Source organism: Colobus angolensis, unplaced genomic scaffold (genome assembly GCF_000951035.1).
Source record: "Colobus angolensis palliatus isolate OR3802 unplaced genomic scaffold, Cang.pa_1.0 Scaffold203, whole genome shotgun sequence".
NCBI lineage: Eukaryota > Metazoa > Chordata > Mammalia > Primates > Cercopithecidae > Colobus > Colobus angolensis.
In genome coordinates this window covers 2,865,683-2,889,605 of record NW_012115189.1, presented here as the reverse complement: position 1 = coordinate 2,889,605, position 23,923 = coordinate 2,865,683, and the positions used below count along the sequence as shown (strand labels likewise).

At 34.7% G+C, this 23,923-nt stretch overlaps 1 protein-coding gene across 4 annotated transcripts in view; it reads left to right on the top strand.

Annotated features, from left to right (window-relative positions):
* RNGTT (RNA guanylyltransferase and 5'-phosphatase) overlaps window positions 1–23,923 on the top strand; it is a 331,246-nt gene that overhangs the window by 239,366 nt on the left and 67,957 nt on the right. For all 4 annotated transcript variants that reach the window (XM_011941909.1, XM_011941908.1, XM_011941911.1 and 1 more), the window contains one exon: window positions 22,526–22,592. In XM_011941909.1, the coding sequence (XP_011797299.1) occupies window positions 22,526–22,592 (67 nt within the window). The remainder of the gene's footprint in view (window positions 1–22,525; window positions 22,593–23,923) is intronic.

Sequence of the window (23,923 nt, the reverse complement as noted above, 5' to 3'; positions counted from 1 at the left end):
ATGCTGCTGATTTTAATACCTTGATTTATATCCTGAAACTTTACTGAAGCCCAAACTTATTAAAACAACGTCTATACAGCATGACAGTTAGAAACAAAGAGCCACAGAAAGTGAAGTTTGATTACCAGTTGTACTTATTAAAATCTGTGTGCCTTTAGATAAATTGGTCATTTCCATTAGCTTCCATATCTATTAAATGAGTGTAATCATGGGACTTAACTCATGGCATTCTTTAAAAAGATTAAATGGCAATCCTAAATTCCTAACACTAAAAGAGTATTCAAATTAAATTAATAGCAGAGAAGAGCAATGTAATATAAAATTATAGTTAGCACAGAGCCTTGCATTTTGAAATTCTCAATAAATAATTTTTTGTTGTTGCATTAGTAATTATCAGTACTAATTTATAGAAACATATTCTTACTAATATACACTATATATGTAAATATACACACATATATAGAATAAAGTACACACATATACATATATGCTCAGGGCTGCCATTTAGAGCATCCTATTTACAATCTACTCAGGAAACTTAATTAGTTATCAGAAGTTGGCTTTGTGAAAATTTGATCAAAGAAAAACAGATGATCCTGGAGAGCATTTCATCCAGGCTTGGAAATAGTAGAGCTTGGAAAATTAGGCCTTCCACATTAGTACATACTTTCCCAGCATTCATGTTACTCATCTTTGCTAATTATATCAGTGAGTCTCTGCCTTTCCCTCTGACCATCTGCTGCTGCTGCTGCAGCCACTGCTGCTGCCTCCTCCTCCTCCTCCTCTTCTTCTTCTTCTTCTGTACATAATATTCATACATATATTCTTCTTTCATGCATATACTATATGAACTCTGACAGATTTATATTTTTGAACTCTTGTTTGTTATTAACCATGAACTTCAATATTTCATGCAAGGCAATTAATTTTTTCTTTTCTTTTTAATATCATATATTTTCCAAATATGTGTACCATGGTTTTTTAATGCGTACAACTGATTTAAACATCAAGTAAGCATGTATATTATTTCATTTAATCTTCAGAGCATCTTTGTGAAATAAGTCATATCCATTCGTCCAACAAAAATACTGAGGCTAAAGAGGCATTAAATGAGTTGCCTGAAGTTACGTAGTTAATAAGCACCACAGTTAGGAATTCTGTCTACTCCATGATTTCAGGCCCATCTTTCCACAGCATCACGACAACCTTAACAGAAAGGTCTTAGAAATCTCCATTTATGAATCTTCTCTCTTAGGATGGATTACTTCTATAAATATGTTCATTTTGTAGTGATTTTTACTTGACTCAACTTCATAATAACCTTTCCTGACCTTGTAACCCACCCACTTATTAACTGGCATAATGGAAGAAAATAAGAGATTACGGATCCTTGAGAAAACAAAGGACAAAGAATGTCTCAGGTGTGACGGTATCTAATAATTAGAGGACAGCTTCAGCAAGGAGGAGATGAGGAAGGAAAACAGAATATATGTCTAGAAATAACAGGTGAATTGAAGGGTGGATAAACCTGGAGATCAAGACTGGGTGTTCTCCATTCAATTAGAAATGAAAGTTTGGGGAGTGAGTAAAGAAAGGGATGAATATGAGAGATAAAGAAACTTGGAGGAAGGAGGCAGTCTGTAACAATTTCTGTGGGAACCTCAGCATTGAATCAAGCAGAGAAATGTGTTTGACGTTGTTGATAGCCTTGTGCTTTAGGAATATATTTTTTTGGTCATTTTTTTTATTGTGATAAAATCCATGAACCATGAAAATTACCATTTTAACCACCTTTTTTCTATCATGACAGCATACTATTCATCATTCAAACCATTTTCAAATGTACAAATTGGTGGCATTAAGTACATTATTAATCTCCTGCCACTATTTTCACTGTCCATTTCCAGAACTTTCTCATCATCCCAAACAGAAACTCTGTAGCCATTAAACAGTAACTCCTCATTTCTCTCTCTTCTTCACCCCTGGTAACCACTATTCTATTTTCTGAATTTGTGAGTTTGCATATTCTGTATACCTCATATGATTCAAATCATACAATATTTGTCTTTTTCTGTCTGGCTTATGCCACTTAGCATAATGTTTTCAAGTTGTATCCATATTATAACATGTCAGAATGTCATTCCTTTTAAGGCTGAATAATATTCCATTGTAGGTGCATACCACATTTAAAAAATCCATTGTATTTTTTTGTTTGTTTGTTGAGACAGGGCCTTGCTCTGTTGCCCAGACCCAAGTATAGTGGCATGATCATGGCGCACTGCAGCCTCAACGCCCTAGGCTCAAGTGATTCTTTTACTTGAGCCAACCCAGTAGCTGGGACTACAGGCGTGTGCCACCATACCTGGCTACTTTCTTTTTTTTGTAGAATTGAGGTCTCGCTGTGTTATTCAGGCTGAACTTAAACTCCTGGCCTCAAGCAATCCTCTTAATTCAGCCTCCAAAAATGTTGGGATTACAGGCATGAGCCACCGTGAAAAATTTATTATTGATGGGCATATGGGTTGTTTCTACCTTTTGGCTATTGTGAATAGTACTGCAGTGAATATTGGTGTACAACATAATCATAAAACTACATTGAAAATCTTTTGTGAAAGTACTGTTTTAATTGTTGTTTCATACTATTTAAGTCATTCAGAAAGTCTGATAAACTTGTGTGAGGAAAAGAGAGTATTATATGACTACTTTTCACATTTTTGCTGAGCACATTCTAAGGTTGTAATGACCATAACCTGCTTCAAAAATTCACACCAGTCATCTAATAGAATGGAAAAGTATTATTATTATTAGATCTCTGTCTCACTTTTTGGGAATAATCTAATTAGTTTCCCCACGAGGATAAGTGGGTCTTTAAGTCACTTATAAAGGGTGATCCTAGCTAGGTGGTTGTTTATACTCAAGATTTTAAGACATTTTAGAGTTACGTGTACTGCATAGCACTCTGCACTGAGCGTGACTTTGTTAATGGACATCTCATGCTTTCTCCTGTTACCAGCTCAGCACATGAGATTCTAGAACTTTGCCTTGAATGCTTAGAATAGAACTTAGTCATCCTATGGAGGTTGAACTCCCTCATACTTTATGTTAACTTTTAACTTTTAGTTGAACTTTTAACTTTTAGTTAGCGTATATGTAGGATAAGTGTAGTAATTTATAAACAAAAAACTTAAGACTGACAATTTAGCCTTCTATTTAATTCCTTTTAAATTTGAAGTTATTAAAATAGTTTTAGTATATATTATTAGTATAGATGTGTTTAGAGCTGATATCAAAAGAAAGGATAAAATAAATTGTAATAGTTCAAATTATTTTACATGAGATACTCAGTTAAGTAAAAAGTTCGTTCAAGGCCTTTTACAAATGATAGCTAGACAGTAGTTATTCTGTTTGAACATAAGAATATAATGACTCAGTTAAAGTACGTACTGTCTGTTAAGCTAACTCAGTAGGCTGATTCATATTTATACAGTCATGAAAATGATAAGGAATTAATTACTTAAATATCAAGATAGCTAGCAATTTTTCATATCTAGCATTGATTATATATATATTTTTTCTTTTTTTCTTTTTTTTTTTTCAAGACAGGATCTCATTCTGTCACCCAGGCTGGAGTGCAGTGGCTCAATCTCAGCCTACTGCAACCTCTGCCCCTTGGCCTCAAGTTATCCTTCCACCTCAGCCTCCTGAGTAGCTGGGACCACAGGCATGCACCACCCCACCTGGCTTTTTTTTTTTTTGTATTTTTAGTAGAGACAGTGTCTCACCATGGTGCCCAGGCTGATCTCGAACTCCTTAACTCAAAATCTGCCCAATTCAGCCTCCAAAGTGCCGGGATTACAGGTGTGCGCCATGGCACCTAGCCCAAAATTCGTATTTTAATAAAAGGGATGCATATCTAATGTTTACTAAAGGATTATTCAAGTTAAAATTAATAGTCACTATAGTGAAGACCAATTTAACTTATATTCTATAAGTGAGACACTGAGGCGATTCTTTGTATTTTGGTTATAGTTCATGTTTCCGCCAGCATTTTGTAGAGAGTTCTATGAAGCTGAACTCATCCTTGAAATTTAGAATTGCCATAATTCTTTTTAATGTGGAATATAACAATCTCAGTCTTTCTGGGATCTGTAATTTCAAAAACAACAACATTTTTCTTTTTGATTGATCATAGCTATTATTGGAACAGCTGGTAACATGTGACATAGTACTATAATTTAGACTGAAAAAATTGATTTGTGAATTATATCCACTCAGCTTAAATTTCTCTGTTTCTGGTCTCCAGAGCGTCTTTTGTACTTCTTTTTCTGCAGAAACGGCTTCTTAACATAATGTTCTTACATTTTCCCAGGGGAAGAGGAAAACTCCATGATCAATTTTCTTAGCTGTCTGAAGCATAAAAAAGAAACTCTTTACACAAAAATAGAGGGAAAATCAAAGTAAGATTCAGAATTTCCCAACATAGGGAATCAAAGATTTATTCCATTTAACTAACAAATGCACTTTACACATTGTGTGTGTGTGTGTGTGTGTGTACTTCAGCATTTCTGTTCATCCTGCAGTTAATGTCAGGAGATGAGAATTTATGAATATGATGATTCAGATGATTTCAGATTTGAGACTAATTCCCACATAAATCATTCTCCCCTCTTTTGTAGGTAAAAGTAAGCCATAGAATAGTTCTTAGGATCATTAGATAATAAGTTAGGTAGGGAACTATTATGTATTTAATGATTTCCCTGTTAAAATTCACTTTTCAGCTATTTACATAAGTATTCAAATAATAAATCAACTATCCATTTAGAATGATCAGGAAGATCAGTTTAGAGATTTTTTATTGTAAATTGACAAATTGTCATTACAATTACAATATTTATGAGGTACAAAGTGATGTTATATGTACACAAAGTAGAATTATTAAATTAAGCTAATTGACATTCTTCACCTCACATACTTACACTTTTTTGTGATGAGCACATTTGATATTTGGTGTCTTAGCAATTTTGAAAAGTATAATACACTGTTATTAACTGTAGTCATTATGCTGTGCACTATATCCCAAAAACCTTTTTCTTCCTGTCTAATTGAAAGTACACTTTGATCATCATCTCCCTATTTCCCCCATCCCCTAACCTTTGGTCACCACCAACCATTCACCTCTCTTCTATAAGTTAGATTCTTTTTAATTTCACATGTAAGTGAGAACATGCAGTGTTTATCTTTCTGTGCCTGCCTTATTTCACTTAGCATAATATCCTCAAGATTCTTCCATGTTGTCAAAAATGACAGAATATCTTTCTTTAAAGGCTAAATAATATTCCATTGTTTATGTATACCACATTTTCTTTAACCATTCATCTGTTGATGGACATTTAGGTTGATTCCATAACTTGGCTGTTGTGAATAGTGCTGCAGTAAACACAACAGTGCAGATATCTCTTTGACATACTGATTTCAAATCCTTTAGATATATACCCAGAAGTGGGATTGCTGGATCATATCATAATTCTACTTTTAGTTTTTGGAAGAAGCTCTATATAGTTTTCCATATGGATGTACTAACTTACATTCCCACCAATAGTATGCAAAGGTTTCTTTTTTCCTTGCAAAAACTGGCTATCTTTTGTCATTTTGATAATGTGGTGGTATGAGGTGGTATCTCATCGTGATTCTGATTTACATTTCCCTAATGCTTAGTGATATTGAACAATTTTTCATATACCTATTGGCCATGTGTATGTTGTCTTTTGAGAAATGTCTATTCAGGTTCTTTGCCCATTTTAAAATCAGATTGTTTTCTTGCTTTTGAGTTTTTTTGAGTTCCTTATATATTTTGGGTATTAATACCTTATCAAATGTATGGCTCACAGATATTTTCTCCAAATCTGTAGGTTGTCTCTTCACTTTGTTGTTTTCTTTGCTGTGCAGAGGTTTTTAGTTTGATGTAAATCCATTTGTCTATTTTTGCTTTTGTTGCCTGAACTTTTGGGGTAAAATTCAAAAGATCATTGCCCAGACCAATGTTGTGTAGTTTTTGATCTATTTTTTTCCAGTAGTTTTACAGTTTCAGGTCTTATATTTAAGTTTTTGTCTTAGTTTGTTTGTACTGCTATAACAAAGTACCACAGACTGGGCAATTTGTAATGAACAGAAATTTATTTCTCAGAGTTCTGGAGGCTGAGAAGTCCAGAGCAAGGGACTGGTATGTTAATCAAGGGGCTAGTATATGATTAGGGCTTTTGTGCTGGGGCAGGCTGTAGTCAAAAATCAATTGACCATAAATATGTGGGTTCATTTCTGAGCTGTGTATTCTCTTCCATTGGTCAGTCTGTCTATTTTTATGGCAGTACCATGCTGTTTTAATTACTATAACTTTGCAATACAGTTTGAAATTAGGTAGTGTGATACCTCCCACTTTATTCTTTTTGCTCAAAATTGCCTTGGCTATTCAGGGTTTTTTGTAGTCCCATAGGAATTTTAGAAATTTTTTTTCTATTTCTGTGAAAAATGTCATTGTAATTTCGATAGAGATTATATTGAATCTGTAATCACTGGGTAGTATGGACTTTTAAACAATATTGATTCTTCTAATCCATGAACAAGGAATATCATTCCATTTACTTGTGTCTTCTGTTTCTTTCATCAATGTTTTATAATTTTTAGTGTATAGGTCTTTCACTTTCTAAATTTATTTCTAAGCATTTTTTTCATTTTTTAAGTATTATAAATGGGATTGTTGATTTCATTTTTGGATAGTTTGTTGTTAGGATATAGAAATGCTACTGATTTTTGTCTGTTGATTTTATATTCTATGACTTTGCTGTATTTGTTTATTAGTTCTAACAGGTTTTTTTTTTTCCCCCCCTTTGGTAGAATCTTTACAGCTCTCTCTATATAAGATCAGCAAATATAGACAATTTCACTGCTTCCTTTCCTATTTAGATGCCTTTTCTTTCTTTCTCTTGCCTACTTGCTCCAGTAAGGACTTCCAGTACTATGCTGAAGAGAAGTGGTGAGAGTAGTAATCTTTGCTTTGTTCCTGATCTTAGAAGAGAAGCTTTCAACTTTTTATTGTTGAATATAATGTTATCTGTTGGCTTGTCATATGTGATCTTTAGTATGTTGAGGTACATTTCTTTCATACCTAGTTTTTCGATAATTTTTTATCATGAAAGAATTTTGTCAAATTATTTTGCCATAGCTAATAAGATGATCATATGAGTCTGGTTCCTCATTTTGTTAACGTGGTTTATCACATTTATAGACTTGTATATGTTTAACTGTCCTTTCATTCCTGGGATAAATCCTACTGATTGTGATGTATGATCCTTTCAATGTGCTATATGAATTTGATTTGCTAGTATTTTGTTGAGGATCTTTCCATTTATGTTCATCAAGGATATTGGTCCATAGTTATCTTGTAATATTCTATCTGGTGTTGGTATCAGGGTAATGCTGGCTTTGTTAAAAGAGTTTGGAAGTATTTTCTCCTCTTGGATTTTTGGGAAGAGTTTGGTAGTATTATTAGTTCTTTAAATGTTTGGTAAAAATCAGCTTGAGGCCATCAGGTTCTGGGATTTTCTTTGATGAGAGACTTTTTATTACAGATTCAATCTCCTTACTTGTGATTGATTTGTTCTAATTTTCTATTTCGTTATGATTCAGTTCTGATAGGTTGTATATGTCCAGGAATTTACCTTTTTCTTTTAGGTTATCTAATTTATTGGCATATAGTTGTTCATAATAATCTCTTATGATCCTTTGTATTTCTAACGTATCCGTTGTAATATCTCTTCTTTCATTTCTGATTTCATTTATCTGGATCTTTTTTTCTCAGTCTAGGTAAGGGTTTGCCAATTTTGTTTATCTTTTCAAAAAATCAATTCTTATTTTCATTGATTTCTTTTTCTATTTTCTAGTCACTAATTTTTAAAATTTCTGCTCTGATCTTTATTGTTTCCTTCTTTCTGCTAACTTTGGGCTTTTTCTGTTTCCTTAAGATATAATATTAGGCTGTTTGAGATCTTCTTTTTTGCTATAGGTGTTTATTGGTATAAATTTCCCTCTTAGAACTGCTTTTGCTGCATCTCATCAGTTTTGGTATGTTGCTTTTTGTTTGTCTCAAGGTAATTTTTTGATTGCCCTTTTTGTTTAGAATTATTTGCAGGCTCATTTCGCTGTATGGTCTGCGAACAGCTGTAGATTTTCTTTTACCTTTATATATATTTTAAACAAAATTTGGGGGATGAAGTCTGTATTGTTTACAGCTTTATTGAGGAATAATTGATTTATAATAAACTGCACATATTTCAAGTTTTCAAGTTAATCAGTTTTTACATATGAAATCACTGTTCCCAGGATAAGATGATAAACATGTCCATCACCCCCAACATTTTCCTTCTATCTTTTTCTAATTCTTCCCTCTTTTCCTTCTTCCCTTTTTCCATATCCTCACTCCCTTCTCTGGCAATCATCTGCTGGATAGTATTCATTTTCTATAAATTTATATCAGTAGCAACATACAATATGTGTTTTATTGAAGGAGTGTGTCTGGCTTCTTTCAACGTTGAATTCAGCCATGTTGTCACATTTATCAACGGTCCTCTTTTCTTTGCTGAATATTATTTTGTTGTGTGACTGTATCACCATTTACTAGTTGATGGACATTTGAGGTATTTCTCATTTTTGGCTATTATGAATAAATTGCTTTGAAACTTGGGTACAAGCCTCTTTGTGGACATACACTTTCATTTATTTAGGGAAAGGGCTGGCAAATAACCAGATAGCAAATATTTTAGGCTGCATAGGCTTGCATTCTTCCTTCTTGCACTGTGGTCTGAAAGCTCCAGGTAGGAAACCAGGGTAGTCATGGGCTACACTTCATTTGCCTCCTCTCTTTCAGGTACCACTGGCTTGCTCTGCCTGTTGTTCAGTTTCTGAAAACCATCATTTTGTTCGTTGTGTTTGTGGTCTTGTAACTCTGTCTTGGTTGAGTCTATACATTTTAATGTAGTTATGTTTCTTTTTTAAAAGTTTAGTGCGTTTGTATTTAAAATCATTATGCCAAGATTATGTGAGATTTTTGTTTTTATATTTATACAGTTCTATGCTAAGAAGGGGATGAATGACTTCAGGGTTTTCTAGAAGCTTATCTCTTAAAATATTCATCTATCACTATTAAAATATGTTAATATATCAATTAATATTATATCCCTTGTTTAGGAGTCAATCTGTCTCTCTTACTGATTACTTATGTTGGTTTTTTCTTTGTGTTTTTTGTATTATATAGTACAACCTTTTATAAAATACAATACCCATATAGGAAGTTCATAAAACATAAATATACAGCTTAATGAAATTTTATGTAACTAACACCCATTTAATCACTACTTAGGGCAAGAAAAATAATATTGCCAGCACCCTAGAGGCCCTGACATGCTGTTTTTCAATCACAGATTTCTCCCACCCAAAGATAGTCAGTATCCCAACCTCTGTGGTTTTTACTTCTTTGCTCTTCTTTACACTTTTACTGCTTAGGTAGTCATCTGTAAAATTAGTGTTTGCTGTTGCCTGGTTTTGATCCTTATATAAATACAACTGTATTAGTTCGTTCTTGCATTTAACTGTATTAGTTTGTTCTTGCATTGCTATAAAGAACTACCTAAGACTGGATAATTTATAAAGAAAAGAGGTATAATTGACTCACAGTTGTGCAGACTGTACAGGAAGCATGCCTAGGGAGGCCTCAGAAAACTGACAATCATGATGGAAGGCAAACAAGAAGGAGGCACATCTTACATGGCCGGAGCAGGAGGAAGAGAGAGCAAAGGGGGAGGTGCTACACACTTTTAAACAACCATGTCTCGTGAGAACTCATTCAATATCATGAGACAGCAAGGGGGAAATCCACTCCCATGAGCTGGTCACTTCCCACCAGGCCCCTCCTCCAACACTGGGGATTACAATTTGACATGAGATTTGGGCGGGGACTTAAATCCAAACCACACTTTGTTCTTTTATGTTTAGCTTCTTTTGTTCAGTATTAGGATTTTGAAATTCATTCATGATGTTGTATGGAATTCCTTCCTTTTCATTGGTGTATGATACTATATATAGGCACTTGTTGGATAGCAGTTTGAGGTGCTTACCAGTAATAGCCAAACATACTTCACATGTGCTTTAGGACACATGTATTCACACAAAATTGGAATTGCCAGATCCTAGGGTAGTCATATGTTCAACCTAGGAGATAATGTGTGTTATAAATTTCATCTACTCATTGGCTTCTTTCAGTCTGTAAATGATCTCATTTTAACTTTTTAAAATGTTATTTATTTATTTTTGAGATGGGATGTCTCACTCTGTCACCCAGGCTGGACTGCAGCAGTGTGATCACAGCTTATTGCAGTCTTGAATTCCTGGGATCAAGCAATCCTCTCGCCTCAGCCTCCCAGGTAGCTGGGACTACAGGTGCGTGCCACCATACCTGACTAACTTAAAAACAAAATTAGACACAAGGTCTTGCTACATTGCCCAGGGCAGTCTTGAGCTCCTGGCCTCAAGTCTCCTCAAGCGCTAGGATTATAGGTGTGAGCCACTACCCTCGACCAATGTTTTTTTTATTTTAAAATAATTTTAGACTTACAGAAAAGTTGCAAAAATATTTCAGAGTATTCCTGTGTATTTTTCATATTGCTTCCCCCATTTTTAATATCTTACATAACCATAGGACATTTATTAAGATCTCAAAATAAACATTGGTACAATGCTATCAACTTTCGTACATTTATTGTTCTACTTTTGCCAGTTTCCCCAATAATCTACTTTTTCTCATCTAGGATCCACTCCAAGATCCTATATTACATTTAGTTGTCATGGCTCTTTCATTCAATCTGTGATAATACTTTCTTCTTGTTTTTCATGACCTTGATACTTTTAAAAGAATACTGGTCAGTTATTTTGTAGACTGTCACTTAGTTGGAGGAATTTTACTATAAACAAGAACTGTCTCTTCTTTCTCATATATTTATTTATGTTGGTATAGACTTTTTTTTTTTAAAAACAGAGTCTTGCTCTGTTGTCCCAGGCTGGAGTGCAGTGGCGGGATCTCGGCTCACTGCAACCTCTTCCTCCTGGGTTCAAGTGATTCTCTTGCCTCAGCCTCCTGAGTAACTGGGATTACAGGTGCCCACTACCATGCCTGGCTAATTTTTGTATTTTTAGTAGAGATGGGGTTTCACCATGTTGGTCAGGCTGGTCTCGAACTGCTGACCTTAGGTGATCTGCCCGCCTCCCAAAGTGCTGGGATTATAGGCGTGAGCCACCAAGCCTGGCCTGCTGTAGACTTTAAAAAAAATATTCATTTATTTATTTTTTATAGAGACAAGTTCTCACTATGTTCACCAGGCTGGTCTTGAACTCCTGGCCTCAAGCAGTCCTCCTGCCTTGGCCTCCCGAAGTGCTGGGATTATAGGTGTGAGCCACCACACTTGACCTATTGGTATGGACTTAAGAATAGAGTTGATCCTTGAACAATGCAAGGGCACCCTTGCAGTAGAAAATCTGCATATGATTTTTGACTCCCTCCAAACCTAGCTACTAATAGCTTACTGTTGACTGGAAGCCTTACCAATAACATACACAGTCAATTAACATGTATTTTGTAGTTACATGTGTTAAATACTATATTCTTATAATAAAGTAAGCTAGAGAAAAGAAATATTAAGAAAATAATAAGGAGGAGAAAATAAATATGCTATTAATTAGACATGAGTGGATCATCCTAAAAGTCTTCATCCTTGTCATCTTTATATTGTGAAGGCTGAGGAAGAGGAGGGGTTCTTGCTGTCTCAATGAGGACGGGGTAGAAGAAATCTGCGTATAAGCAGACCTACGTGGTTCAAACCCATGTTATTCAAGAGTCAGAGCTGTATTTTATTTTGTGGGTTATAATCCAATACTATAACTGTATTTCAGTGTTTTGATTTTGATTTGACCACTGGGAACTCTTTCAAGTTGGCTTCTGTGTCTTTTTGACATGCTTTCCATCATTTTTCAGTACTTCCTTACTTTCTATACCATAAAATGTTCCAAAATCTTCTGTTTTCTTTCCTCCAACTAGGAATTAGCTGTTTCTCTAAGGAACCCTGGTTTTTTTTTATTGGTGAATGATAGTTAGAAATAAAAATCTAATCCTAGGTGTGATCATTGCTTCTGGGTGTCATTTTAAGCCCTCTCTGTTGACAGAGCTAGGAATGTATCATATACTAACAAGCAGCAACATGTATATTTATATTTATTTCTTCTTCCATCTGTCAGTATATTAGAAGGCTTGAGGACTTACTGATGATCCTTATCCAACATCAAAATGTTAATTCTGTCCTTTCTCTTTTTCTTATTTGTAACTCTTTGTACAGTGAGAAACCTGCATCTCATTATCCATGATATATTTGTTTGTTAAATCCTAGTATATATTTTCGTGATTACTAACCAGTACCCATATGAGAAACAAGTTTACTGACTCAAGTACGGTGTTTGTCTACAGTTCTTTTTGTCTGTAGCCTTGCAGAATATAGTCAAAATGCTGTTTTCTGAAGTTACTTAAATTAGCTCCTTTCATCCCCATCACCCTTAATGTGTATTATTCATTTGTAAATATAATTATTTTCATTCCTTTTTAGGTTCTCTCAACATTGTGATTGATTTTAATTGATCGTTTGGTATATGAAACATTGTAATGGTTCTTTTTTTTTTCTTTTTGAGGCGGAGTCTGGCTCTGTCGCCCAGGCTGGAGTGCAGTGGCCGGATCTCAGCTCACTGGAAGCTCCGCCTTCCGGGTTTACACCATTCTCCTGCCTCAGCCTCCCGAGTAGCTGGGACTACAGGCGCCCGCCACCTCGCCCGGCTAGTTTTTTGTATTTTTTAGTAGAGACGAGGTTTCACCGTGTTAGCCAGGATGGTCTCGATCTCCCAAAGTGTCTTGGCCTCCCAAAGTGCTGGGATTACAGGCTTGAGCCACCACGCCCGGCCGAAACATTGTAATGGTTCTAAGTCCTAACTATATAAAAAGATACTCTTATAGATATGTCACTCTTCACCCATCCTGCTACCCTATTTGTATTCTCCCATGATTTCTACCTGTTTGCACCTATCCCTCATGGGAAACCAGTCTTTTTAGTTTCTGTTTTAGCCTTCCTGTAATTCTTTTGCACAAAGGAACAGATACATGAATGTTTTATACTTTTTCTTTACCAAAGGACAGCGTACCATATATCCTCTCTTGCGCCTTCTTTTTTTTCACTTAACGCAGTAAATATATCCTGGAAATCATATCCTATTGGTAAGTAGAGATTGTCCTCATTTTTTACAGCTGCATATTATTCCATTATGTGGATTTAACCATAACTTATTTAACCACTCTGCCATGTCTGAGCATTTGGGTTGTCCTTAACATTTTGCAACTGCAAACGGTGCTACAATAAATAGCCTTGTGCATATGTAGTTTTTAGTTTTGGGGGGTACATCTTCAAGGACACTGTCAGAAGGAAGATTACTAGGTCAAAAGCTAAGTGCACGTGTAGTTTTGCCAAATTTCCCTCCAGACGGGTTATACTAGTTTGCATTTCTAATAGCAGTATATGAGAGTGTCTGTTTTCCACAGCCTGGCCCCAGAATGTGTTGTCCACACATTTTAATTTTGCCGGTCTGGTAAGTGGGAATGGTATCTCAGTGTTGTTTTAATTTGCATTTTTCTAGTTACAAGTGAGTTTGAATATTTTTATATATGCCTAATGTCCATGTTTTATATTTTTTGAATTATGTTGTTAATGTGTTTTTCCCATTTCTTCTCAATGTTTAAGAGTTTTTTATATATTAAAGTTAGTAGTCCCTTTTCTGTGGTATATGTTACAGATATTTTCTCCCAGTTTTTCAGTTATCTTTTGATTTTGTTTTTGGTGTTTTTTTTGCCATGCCATTTAAAAAAATTTATATAGTATGATTTACCAACATTTTCTCTTATTTCCTTGTTATATTAAGATTGAAGAGGAATTCACTCAGGTTTTCTTTTAATATTTGTAAGGTTTCTCCTTTTTTCGTACTTAGATGCCCAATCCATTTGGAGTTTATTCTTGTGACTTGTGTGAAGTTCGGATCTTAGCCTATCTCTTGATAAATGTAAATTATTAATTTTAATGTAGTCAGATATACCAGTATTTCCTGTATGGCGTATTTTCATCTATGTGGATAGCCAGTTATCCCTGCACTATTTATTAGAAAGATTATCCTTTCACGTCTGCTCTGCAATGCTACCTTTGTTATAAATTCAGTGCCTATGTGTAGAACCATTTCTAGGTTCTCTATTCTATTCTACTGACGTACTTGTTTGTCCCTACATCAACCCCATTTTCGTTACTGCTAAAGTATGAGAAGTCTTGATATCTAGTAAGTAAGTCCTCCTACTTTGTTCTTCTTTAGGATAATTTTCAATATTTTTGTTCTTTTGCTTTTCCTCATGTATGTTTGAATGAGCTTATGAAGTTTCTCATACAAATTCTGTCAGGAGTTTTTAGATTGCATTTAATATATAGATCAGGTTGTGAACATTTTATGTGGTAACAGTGTTGTGATTTCCTGTCTATGAACATGTTGTATTCTTTCATTTACTTAGGTTTTCTTAAATTTCTAGCAATAATGTTTGATACTTTTATTGATTAAGGTCTTTCACTTCTTTTGTTTTATTCCTAGATTAAAAATATTTTTGAATTGGATCATCCATAGTTTCATTTTTTAACTGCATGTTAATACAACTGCTATCTTTCTCTAATGGATCTAGTATCCAGGAATCTTACCATAAAATCACTGATTAATCCTAATACTTTTTCTGCATTTGGGGGGGATACATATGTATATATATTATGTTTATGAATACTGTGAGCTTTTTTCCCTCTAAACCTTAGATCATGTTTTTCCTTGCCTAATACACTGGCTAGGGCCTCTAGTACATTGTTAAACAAAAATGGTGATAGAAGGTGTTTTTGCATTCTTCTCCATCTAAAATTTAAAAATTTCTCCATTAAGTGTGTTTCCTGTAGGGTTTGATTTATTTATTTACTTAGATCATTTAGATAAAATTGAAAAATTAGCTTCTCTTCCTTATTTAAGAGTACTTATACAAGGATGTTTAGTTTTTTTCAAATACCTTTTCTGCCATTATAACAATACGGTCTTTCCCCCCATCCTGTTCCTCAGGTAATTACAATGGTGAGTTATTTAATATTAAATGATTTTTAGAATAAACCCAGTTTGATGGTTTTCTTTGCTTCTTTTTTTTTCCCTTTCCCCTTCTCTCTTTCCTCCTTTTCCCTCCTCTTCCTCCCTCTTCTCCCTTCTCCTCTCTGCAGTTGGCCTATAAGTTTCCTTTCTTATACTGTCAACATTGCATTTTTTGAAAAAAGTTTATGACTTTTTTTATAGGTCTTTTTCCACATTTATGGAAAATTAAACAGAAAGTGCAGAGATTTCCTAGATACCCTTTCTCTTTTGGCATACAATTTCCCTTATCATGTTGTACTAGTGTGGTACATTTGTTACAACTGATAAACAAATCGGTTGTATTATTGACTAAAGTCCATAGTTTCCATTGGGTTTAGCTGTGTTTTATAGTTCTATGGATTTGGACAGATTCATAATGTACAGATGATATCGACCATTACAGTATCATACAGACTAGTATTCTGCTCTGAAAATTTCCTGTGCAACACCTATTTATTCCTGTTTTCCTCCCTCTGATCCCCTGGCAGCCACTGATCTTGCCGCTATAGTTTTGCCTCTTCCGAATGTCATATAGCTAGAATCATATAGTATGTAGTGATTTTAGATTGGTTTCATTCACTTAGCGATATTCATTTAGATTTCTTCCGTGTCTTTCTGTAGCTTCATAGTTCATTTCTTTCTTTAAATAGACTTTATCTCTTTTAGAGCAGTTTTAGGTTCATAGCAAAAATTGAGCAGAAAGTACAGAGAGTTCTCATATACCACCTGCCCTGCACATGTGTGGCCCTCCCATACTATCAGTACTCTGCATCAGAGTGCTAATTTATTAGAATTGATGAACCTATGTTGCCATGTAATTATCACTAAAGTCTATATAGTTTGCATTGAGGTTTACTCTTGGTGATGTTTTGACAAATGTATAACGACATATATCTAGCATTATAGTATCATACAGAATGGCTTCACTGCCTTAAAAAAATCCTTTTGCCTTTCTCAGAATATCATATAGTTGGATCATATAATTTGTAGGCTTTTAAGATTGACTTCTTATACTTTTAATTTCCTCCATGTCTTTTCATGGCTTTGATAGCTCATTTATTTTTGACATTGAATAATATTCCATTGTCTGTATGTACCGTCATTTATTTTCACCTGTTTAAGGACATCTTGGTTGCTTCCAAGTTTTGGCAATAATGAATAAAGCTGCTATAACCACCCATGTGCAGTTTTTTTGTACGGACATAAATTTTCAATTTGTTTTGAGTAAATACCAAGGAATGTGATTACTGGGTCATGTGGTAAGGGTATATTCAGTTTTGTAAGAAACCACTAAACTATCTTCCAAAGGGGCTGTACTATTTTGCATTCCCACTAGCAATGCTTGTGAGTTCCTGTTGCTCCACATCCTTGCCGGCATTGGTGGTGTCAGTGTCCTGGATTTTGGCCATTCTCATAGGTGTATTATAGTATCTTACTGTTACTTCAGTTTGTATTTCCCTAATGACATATGAGACTGAACATCTTTACATATAACAACTTGCTATCTGCATATCTTCTTTTGTGAGGTGTCTGTTCCAGTCTTTTGACCATTTTTAAATCAGATTATTTATTTATTTATTTTTTCTTTTTCTACAGTTTTGTTTTTAGAGACGGGATCTTGCTGTCACTCAAGCTGGAGTGCAGTGGTGCATTCATGGCTCACTGTAACCTTTAACTCCTGAACTCATGAGATCGTCCTGCGTCAGTTTCCTGAGTAGCTAGGACTACAGACACATGCCACTGTGCCCAGCTAATTTTTATACTTTTTGTAGACATGGAGTCTTGCTGTGTTGCCCAGGCTGGTCTGGAACTCCTGGCCTCAAGTGATCCTCCCACCTTGTCCTCCCAAAGTGCTGGGATTACAGGCATGAGCCACCGTGCCAAGCGAACTTGTTTATTTTCTTACTGTTAAATTTTAATAGTTTGTTGTATATTTTGGATGGAACTTATTGTTCACATATGTCTTTTGAAGATACTTTTTTTCCCAGTCTGTGGCTTGTTTTCTTATTCTCTCTTAATCCACATTGCATTTTGTGTCCGTGTCAAAGTTATGCTAATTTTATAAAATGAATTGGGAAATATTCTTTTCTATTTTCTGGAAAAATTTGTATATAATTAGAATTAATTTTGTTAGAAGTTGCTGGTGAATTTGCTAGACCTTTTACTTTCTTTGTGGAGTAATTTAAAATTGTTTATGGTGAGACAACTAAGATTTTCTATTTTTTTCTTGTGTCAGTTTTAGTGCATTATATTTTTCTAGGAGCTTATTCTGGCTTTTGAAACTTGATGGGATAAAAGTATAATATCCTCTTATTATTAGTTACTACATTTAGGCTGTTTTCTTTGTACTACTGATTATTTGTGTGTTTTGTCAACCTCATTCAGACTCAATTCAATTATTATCTTAAATGGAACAGTTTTCAGTGTTTTTGATCCTCTCCAGTGTGTTTTCCATTTCATGAATTTCTGCTAATTGTTACCTCTTTGCTTCTGTTTTTGTTGGGTTTCATTTACTGTTATTTTTCTAATTTCTTAAGGTGGATACTTAACTCATCAATTTCTGTAAAGCATTTCTTCTTTTTCATATATATGTTTTGGATTATAAATTTCTTTATGGTTTTATTGGTTTTACCTGCAACCTACAAGTTTTGATATATTGTTATTTTGCTATTCAGTTGAAGACATTTCATAATTTCAATTATGATTTTACCTCTGACCTATGGGTTATTTTAAAGTATACTTCTGTCTTTACAGACATGAGGATTTTTCTGGTTACTTTTATGTTACTGATTTCTAGCTGAATTATGTTCTGAGGCTATGATCTGCATTACTTTATTTGTTCAAAATTTGCTTTATGTGGGAGGAAGGAGAGTATCAGGAAGAATAGCTAGTGGATGCTGGGTTTAATACCTGAGTGATGGGATGGTCTTTGCAGCAAAGCATCATGGCACATGTTTACTGATGTAACAAACTTGCACATCCTGCACACATACCCTGAACTTAAAATAAAAATTGGAAATTTTAAATAAAGGAAAAAAAATTAGCTTTGTGGAATACACTTTTTAAATTTACATCCCACTACAAGATTCGAAGAATAATGTAGACCTTATCAATAATATGCATTTTCTTAAGTTCAAGATGGCACTACTGATCCTATATTAAGTGTATTTGCTTTCTATTTGTTTGGTTGTTTGGTTTCTAATAGTAGATGTATTAGATGTATTGTATGTAGTCTGGTCTTTGGATAACTTGCTAAACAGTGGAATTTTATGTAAGTCAGTATTCAAGGTGCTATAAGTTGTTTCAAGGTATTTTGTTGCAATGTAAAAATATATCTGATAATGGGTACTATAGTTATGGCTTGTACATAGAACAGTTAATTTTGAGTTATTTAGCTTATTTTTAGAAAGAATCCCTTGCCCCCTTTAAACTTGTAATTTGAAATAATTGCAGACTCAATTTACTTTTAAAGCAGGTTTTCTGTGTTTGATGTATCATCGGTATTGGGTGAATAAAGTTCTTTTAAATGTTTATTCTATTACCTGACAAGTTTTACTTTCTTTTATGAGAAACTTTTCTGGAAACAATTTTGGGGCTTTCTTTTCAGAATAGATATTGGTTAGTGTTTGTGTTTGGAAAAATGAAAGTAAAATAGATATTAGTCTTGTCTATTCTTAACTTCTAAAGCTGTAATAGATTGTTGTTGTCCAACAGTGTCTCTTTATTGCTACTTTCCAAAAACATCCTCTTTGGTAGCCACAGTACAGAAACATTTAGTTGCAAACAAATATCTCAGCGTTGTTAGCATTTGTATAAAGGTTATGGTAATGTTCGCCTAACTTAAGGGCTAAACAATTACCTGGTACCAAGTAAGTCAGGGCTTCTATTTTTAAATATACGTATAAATGTGTTTATTAGTGCTGAATTAATGCTTTACTCTGGGGTTTTAAAATGTGTGATTGCTATATTGTACATAAGCACCCTGCATGATGAAATGGTACATATTACTTGACAATAATTACGTATACAATTTGCAAAAATACTTTTTGAAAGGTAAAAGTATTTAAAGAAGTCCATTTTAAAAGTGGGAATTTGTGTTCTCAAAGTATTATCTTATGCATAGCAGGCCTTTAAATTATGACACATGTTAAAATCCACTCAAACGAAGGTGGTAATATAATATATGGTAAGGGATAATGAGTAAGAAAGAAGTATATGAATAAGAAAGACTAGTAATTTTTAAAAGTGACATATACATACATACATATATATGCTAACTGATATATTTAAGAAATTTCTTACTTAGGGAAAGGTAGTTAGTTATTAGACAAGTTGGAGGGAGGGACACACTAAATAGTGTATTGACAAGCTTCCTGAAATGCATATGGATAGTAATTTAGAGGCATGCTGATTTTTAAATGTCAGACAACTTTTATTCTTTTCCTTTTCTAGCATCTATTTGTATGAACAGTGACTATTCCTGCTGCTAAAGGAGGTTAAATCAAGCTTTCTGTGAACACTTGTTATATAGGAAATAAATTAAACTACTGCTATATATACCTAACGTTCAATTTATGATACCAGCAATGATTTGGGAGAGATTTAAAGTTTTGTTGGTTAATTTCTTATTTGTCAAATGATGGGCTAAGAAATTCTCCATTTCTTAGATTAGGGGACATTTCCTATGTTTCCTATTTGAATCTACTAAACAAATGCCTTTAGTCGTGTTTGTAACCATCAACAATATGTTTCAAATTACAGTGTCATCACTTACATTCTAAATGTAAGAAAGTTTTTGCTAAGTTGGCTTAATTCAGAATTGTGTTTAGCAGCTGTTAATATTCTCTTAGTGACCCTTTAATACTTTATAGGCTCTTTTTTTTTTTTTTTGAGATAAGAGCTTCACTCTTGTTGCCCAGGCTAGAGTGCAATGACATGATCTCGACTCACTTCAACCTCTGCCTCCTGAGTTCAAGCGATTCTCCTACCTCAGCTGCCTGAGTAGCTGGGATTACAAGCATGCGCCACCACGCCCAGCTAATTTTGGGCTTTTTAGTAGAGACGGGGTTTCTCCACGTTGGTCAGGCTGGTCTCAAACTCCTGACCTCTGGTGATCCGCCCTCCTCGGCTTCCCACAGTACTAGGATTACAAGCATGAGCCACCACGCCCAGCCTATAGGCTCTTATAGAACATAGGGTACAGGGGATATTCCCAGGAGACTAAATATCTACCTTATTTCATAGAATCTAAGTTGCTGTGAGACTGTGCTTTCATGGTCTTAGTAGACCATGTCAATGAGGGGTAATCACACAACTACCTCACAATAGTCACCTGGTTATTATTATGATACCACCTAGCATCACAGGCATTTCAATTTCAGAGAAGTTAAATTATAAATAAATGTATATCTTGGAATTGTTGAAGTAGGGTTTTGAAGTCACTAACAGAATTTAAAAGAGATGGTTATGATAATCTCGTGTTCTCATTTGCTGTGATTATATCAATATGGCATGCCGAGAAGTTTTTTATTGTTTTGAGTTTCCAATTGTTGTTTAGTTTTTTGTTTTGACTCTAGATACTACACAGTGTTCCATTCTGAGATTCATGCAATAGAATTTATAGCCATCCTAGAGATCATTAGAAATCTATTACGTTAAAAGGCCATTAACTTTCAATGTCGAGACTGAGAAGGGACGTTGCGTAGTTCCTCTCGGCAAGGAGTATAGGCAATTTGTTTTTTCTTCTTCATGTATAATCATGTTCAGACTGAAGTTGTATCCATTTATTCACAGTGTCCATTATGTAAAGATTTGTGATAAAAGAAAGATGAGATATATGTACATTTTGGTCAGTTAAATGCAAGAATATTTAATTATGTCCTTCCTATACCCCACACCACTACCAGTTCCCTACATACTCCACAAACACAGTTATAATGATAGTATTTCTTCATTCTCAATGTTTCATTGCATTTAAGAGTGAGGACATATTAGAACTGTGGGAATAAGAAGGAAGGGATAATGCAGAGACCATAATCGTTACCATTTTTTTATATTAGACCTTTGTTTGGTTTGATTTTTATTTTCATGTTTATTGTTTTATAAGAAATAAGTATATCTTTTAATATGACTCCATATTGCCTACAAAATAAAGTATATGCCATTTGAAATTCTTCACGGTTAACTCTAAACTTCTTTGAGTTCTCATCTCCAACTAAATTATTCCTTACTCCGTCCATACTTGTGCTGTCTTTGTCTCAAATCTTCTTTTGCGCAGGACGTTGTTTTTTTCCCTTTGTGTTACCCAATCTTTGAGGCTAATCCCAAATCCCATCTATTCAAACTTTTCCAGATCCCTTCATAGCAAATACCTTTATTCCACTACTTTCTAATGGTGAGTTTCTCTGTTATACCTCTTATTGGAGGGTACCTTTTGTTAAGGCTATGTATTTGTCAGGTTTTCCTGTTAGATTTTGGTACCGATGTATTTAGGTTTGTATTATCTCCTGTACATTGCATAGTGGTGGTACATCATTATACACGTCTTCATCCTTGTCGTCTTCACATTGAACTGGCTGAGAAGGAGGAGGAAGAGGGGTTAGTCTTGCTGTCTCAGTGATGGGAGAGGGAGAAGAGGTGGAAGAGGTGGAAGGGGAGGCAGGAGAGACAGGCACACTCAGTGTAACTTTTATTGAATGAAAAACGATCCCTGTGTAAGTGGACTCATGCTATTCAAACTTGTATTATTCAAGGACCCTCTGTAATTTTGTTAGAATTACTAATATGTTAGAGTGTTCTGCATTTAAGTTTTCATTCTCAACATTTTACTTATTATTATTATTTGAGACGGGGTCTCATTATATTGACCAGACTAAAGGGGGGTAGCTGTTCACAGGTGCAGTCATAGCACACTACAACCTTGGACTCCTGGAGTCAAGCAGTCCTCCTGCTTCAGTCTGTCGAGTAACTGGGACTGTAGGCACACACAACCACACTTGGCTCCCATTATTTTCTGAAATATAAAATTATTTATTTGCTGATTACTGTCTCATAGTGCGAAAGACAAGAATACTTTTCTCACGGCATCCATCTAATATATTTTATAATGTATCTATATCTATTATTCAAATTTTGATAATTATACAACCTTACTCATAAGGAGTATTTTATAAATAATGCTTTTTTTTCTTTGTAGGTTACTTCCTCAGAATGTTGGCCTTCTGTATGTTGGAGGTTATGAAAGACCCTTTGCACAAATCAAGGTATGTTTGTTCATTTTCAGGGTACTTTTCCTGGATGTTCTTTTATCTAGAATCTATCAAAAACTTGCTAATAATCATCAACATATAAAAATATGGTGTCCTAGCACTTTGGGAGGCCAAGACAGGTGGATCACTTGAGCCCAGGATGTTGAGACTATGTTGGGAACTGTGTCTCTACAAAAAAAATTTTTTTTCGTAATTAGCCAAGTTCAATGGCATGTGCCTATAGTCCCAGCTACTCTGGAGGCTGAGGTGAAAAGATCACTTGAGCCCAGGAGTTTGAGGCTGCAGTGAGCCATGATCACACCACTATACTCTAGCCTGGGTGACAGAGTGAGACCCTGTCTCAAAAAAAAAAAGTGAATGTGAAGTGATAATCTCATTAGCCTCTGCGTATTTCTGCTGAAGAAATCATTCAGCTTTTCAAAGGAATTGATTATTTTAATATTCTTGCCATAGTAAAGATGACTTTGACCAAAATAGTTCAGTGATTAATTTAGAAGAGTACATTTGGAGATTAATCTTTGAGATCATCCCTTTTGCCATTAAAAAAATGTTTACAGGTCAAGCACATGGCTCATGCCTACAGTCCCAGTACTTTGTGAGGCCAAGGTGGGAGGGCCAGGGCTGGAAGATTGCTTGAGCCCAGGAGTTCGAGACCAGCCTGGGCAACATAGTGAAACCTCATCTCTACAAAATAATAATAAAAAAAATTAACTGGGCATGGCATGGCAGTTGTCCCAGCTTCTCAGGAGGCTGAGGCTAGAGGATTCCCTGAACCTGGGAGGTCAAGGTTGTAGTGAGACAGGATCACACCACTGCACTCCAGCCTGGGCTACCGAGTGAGACTGCCTCGAAAACAAAAAGTTTTTAATAGCTTTATTGAGATCTAATTGACAAACAATAAACTGTACAATTTGATAAATTATGACATGCTTGCAGTTGTGAAACCATAACTGCAATCAAGATAATTAACATATTAATCACTTCAAAAAGTTTCCCTGTGCCCCTTTGAAATTTCCCCCTCCTGCTCTTTTTTTTTTTTTTCCTATGGTCTCCAGGCAACCACTAATCTGATTTTTGTTATTATAGATTAATTTGCATTTTCTAGAGCTTTATGTAAGTGAAATCATATAGTGTATATTCACTTTCTCTCTTTTTTGCCTTCTTTCACTCAGCATAATTATTTTGAGATTCATCCACATTATTGCACTTATCACTAGTTTATTATTTTTTATTGCCAAGTATCAGGTTGGTGTAAAAGTAATTGTGTTTTTTTGCCATTAGTAGTATTCCATTCTATGGCTATAGCAAGTTTGATTATCCTTTCA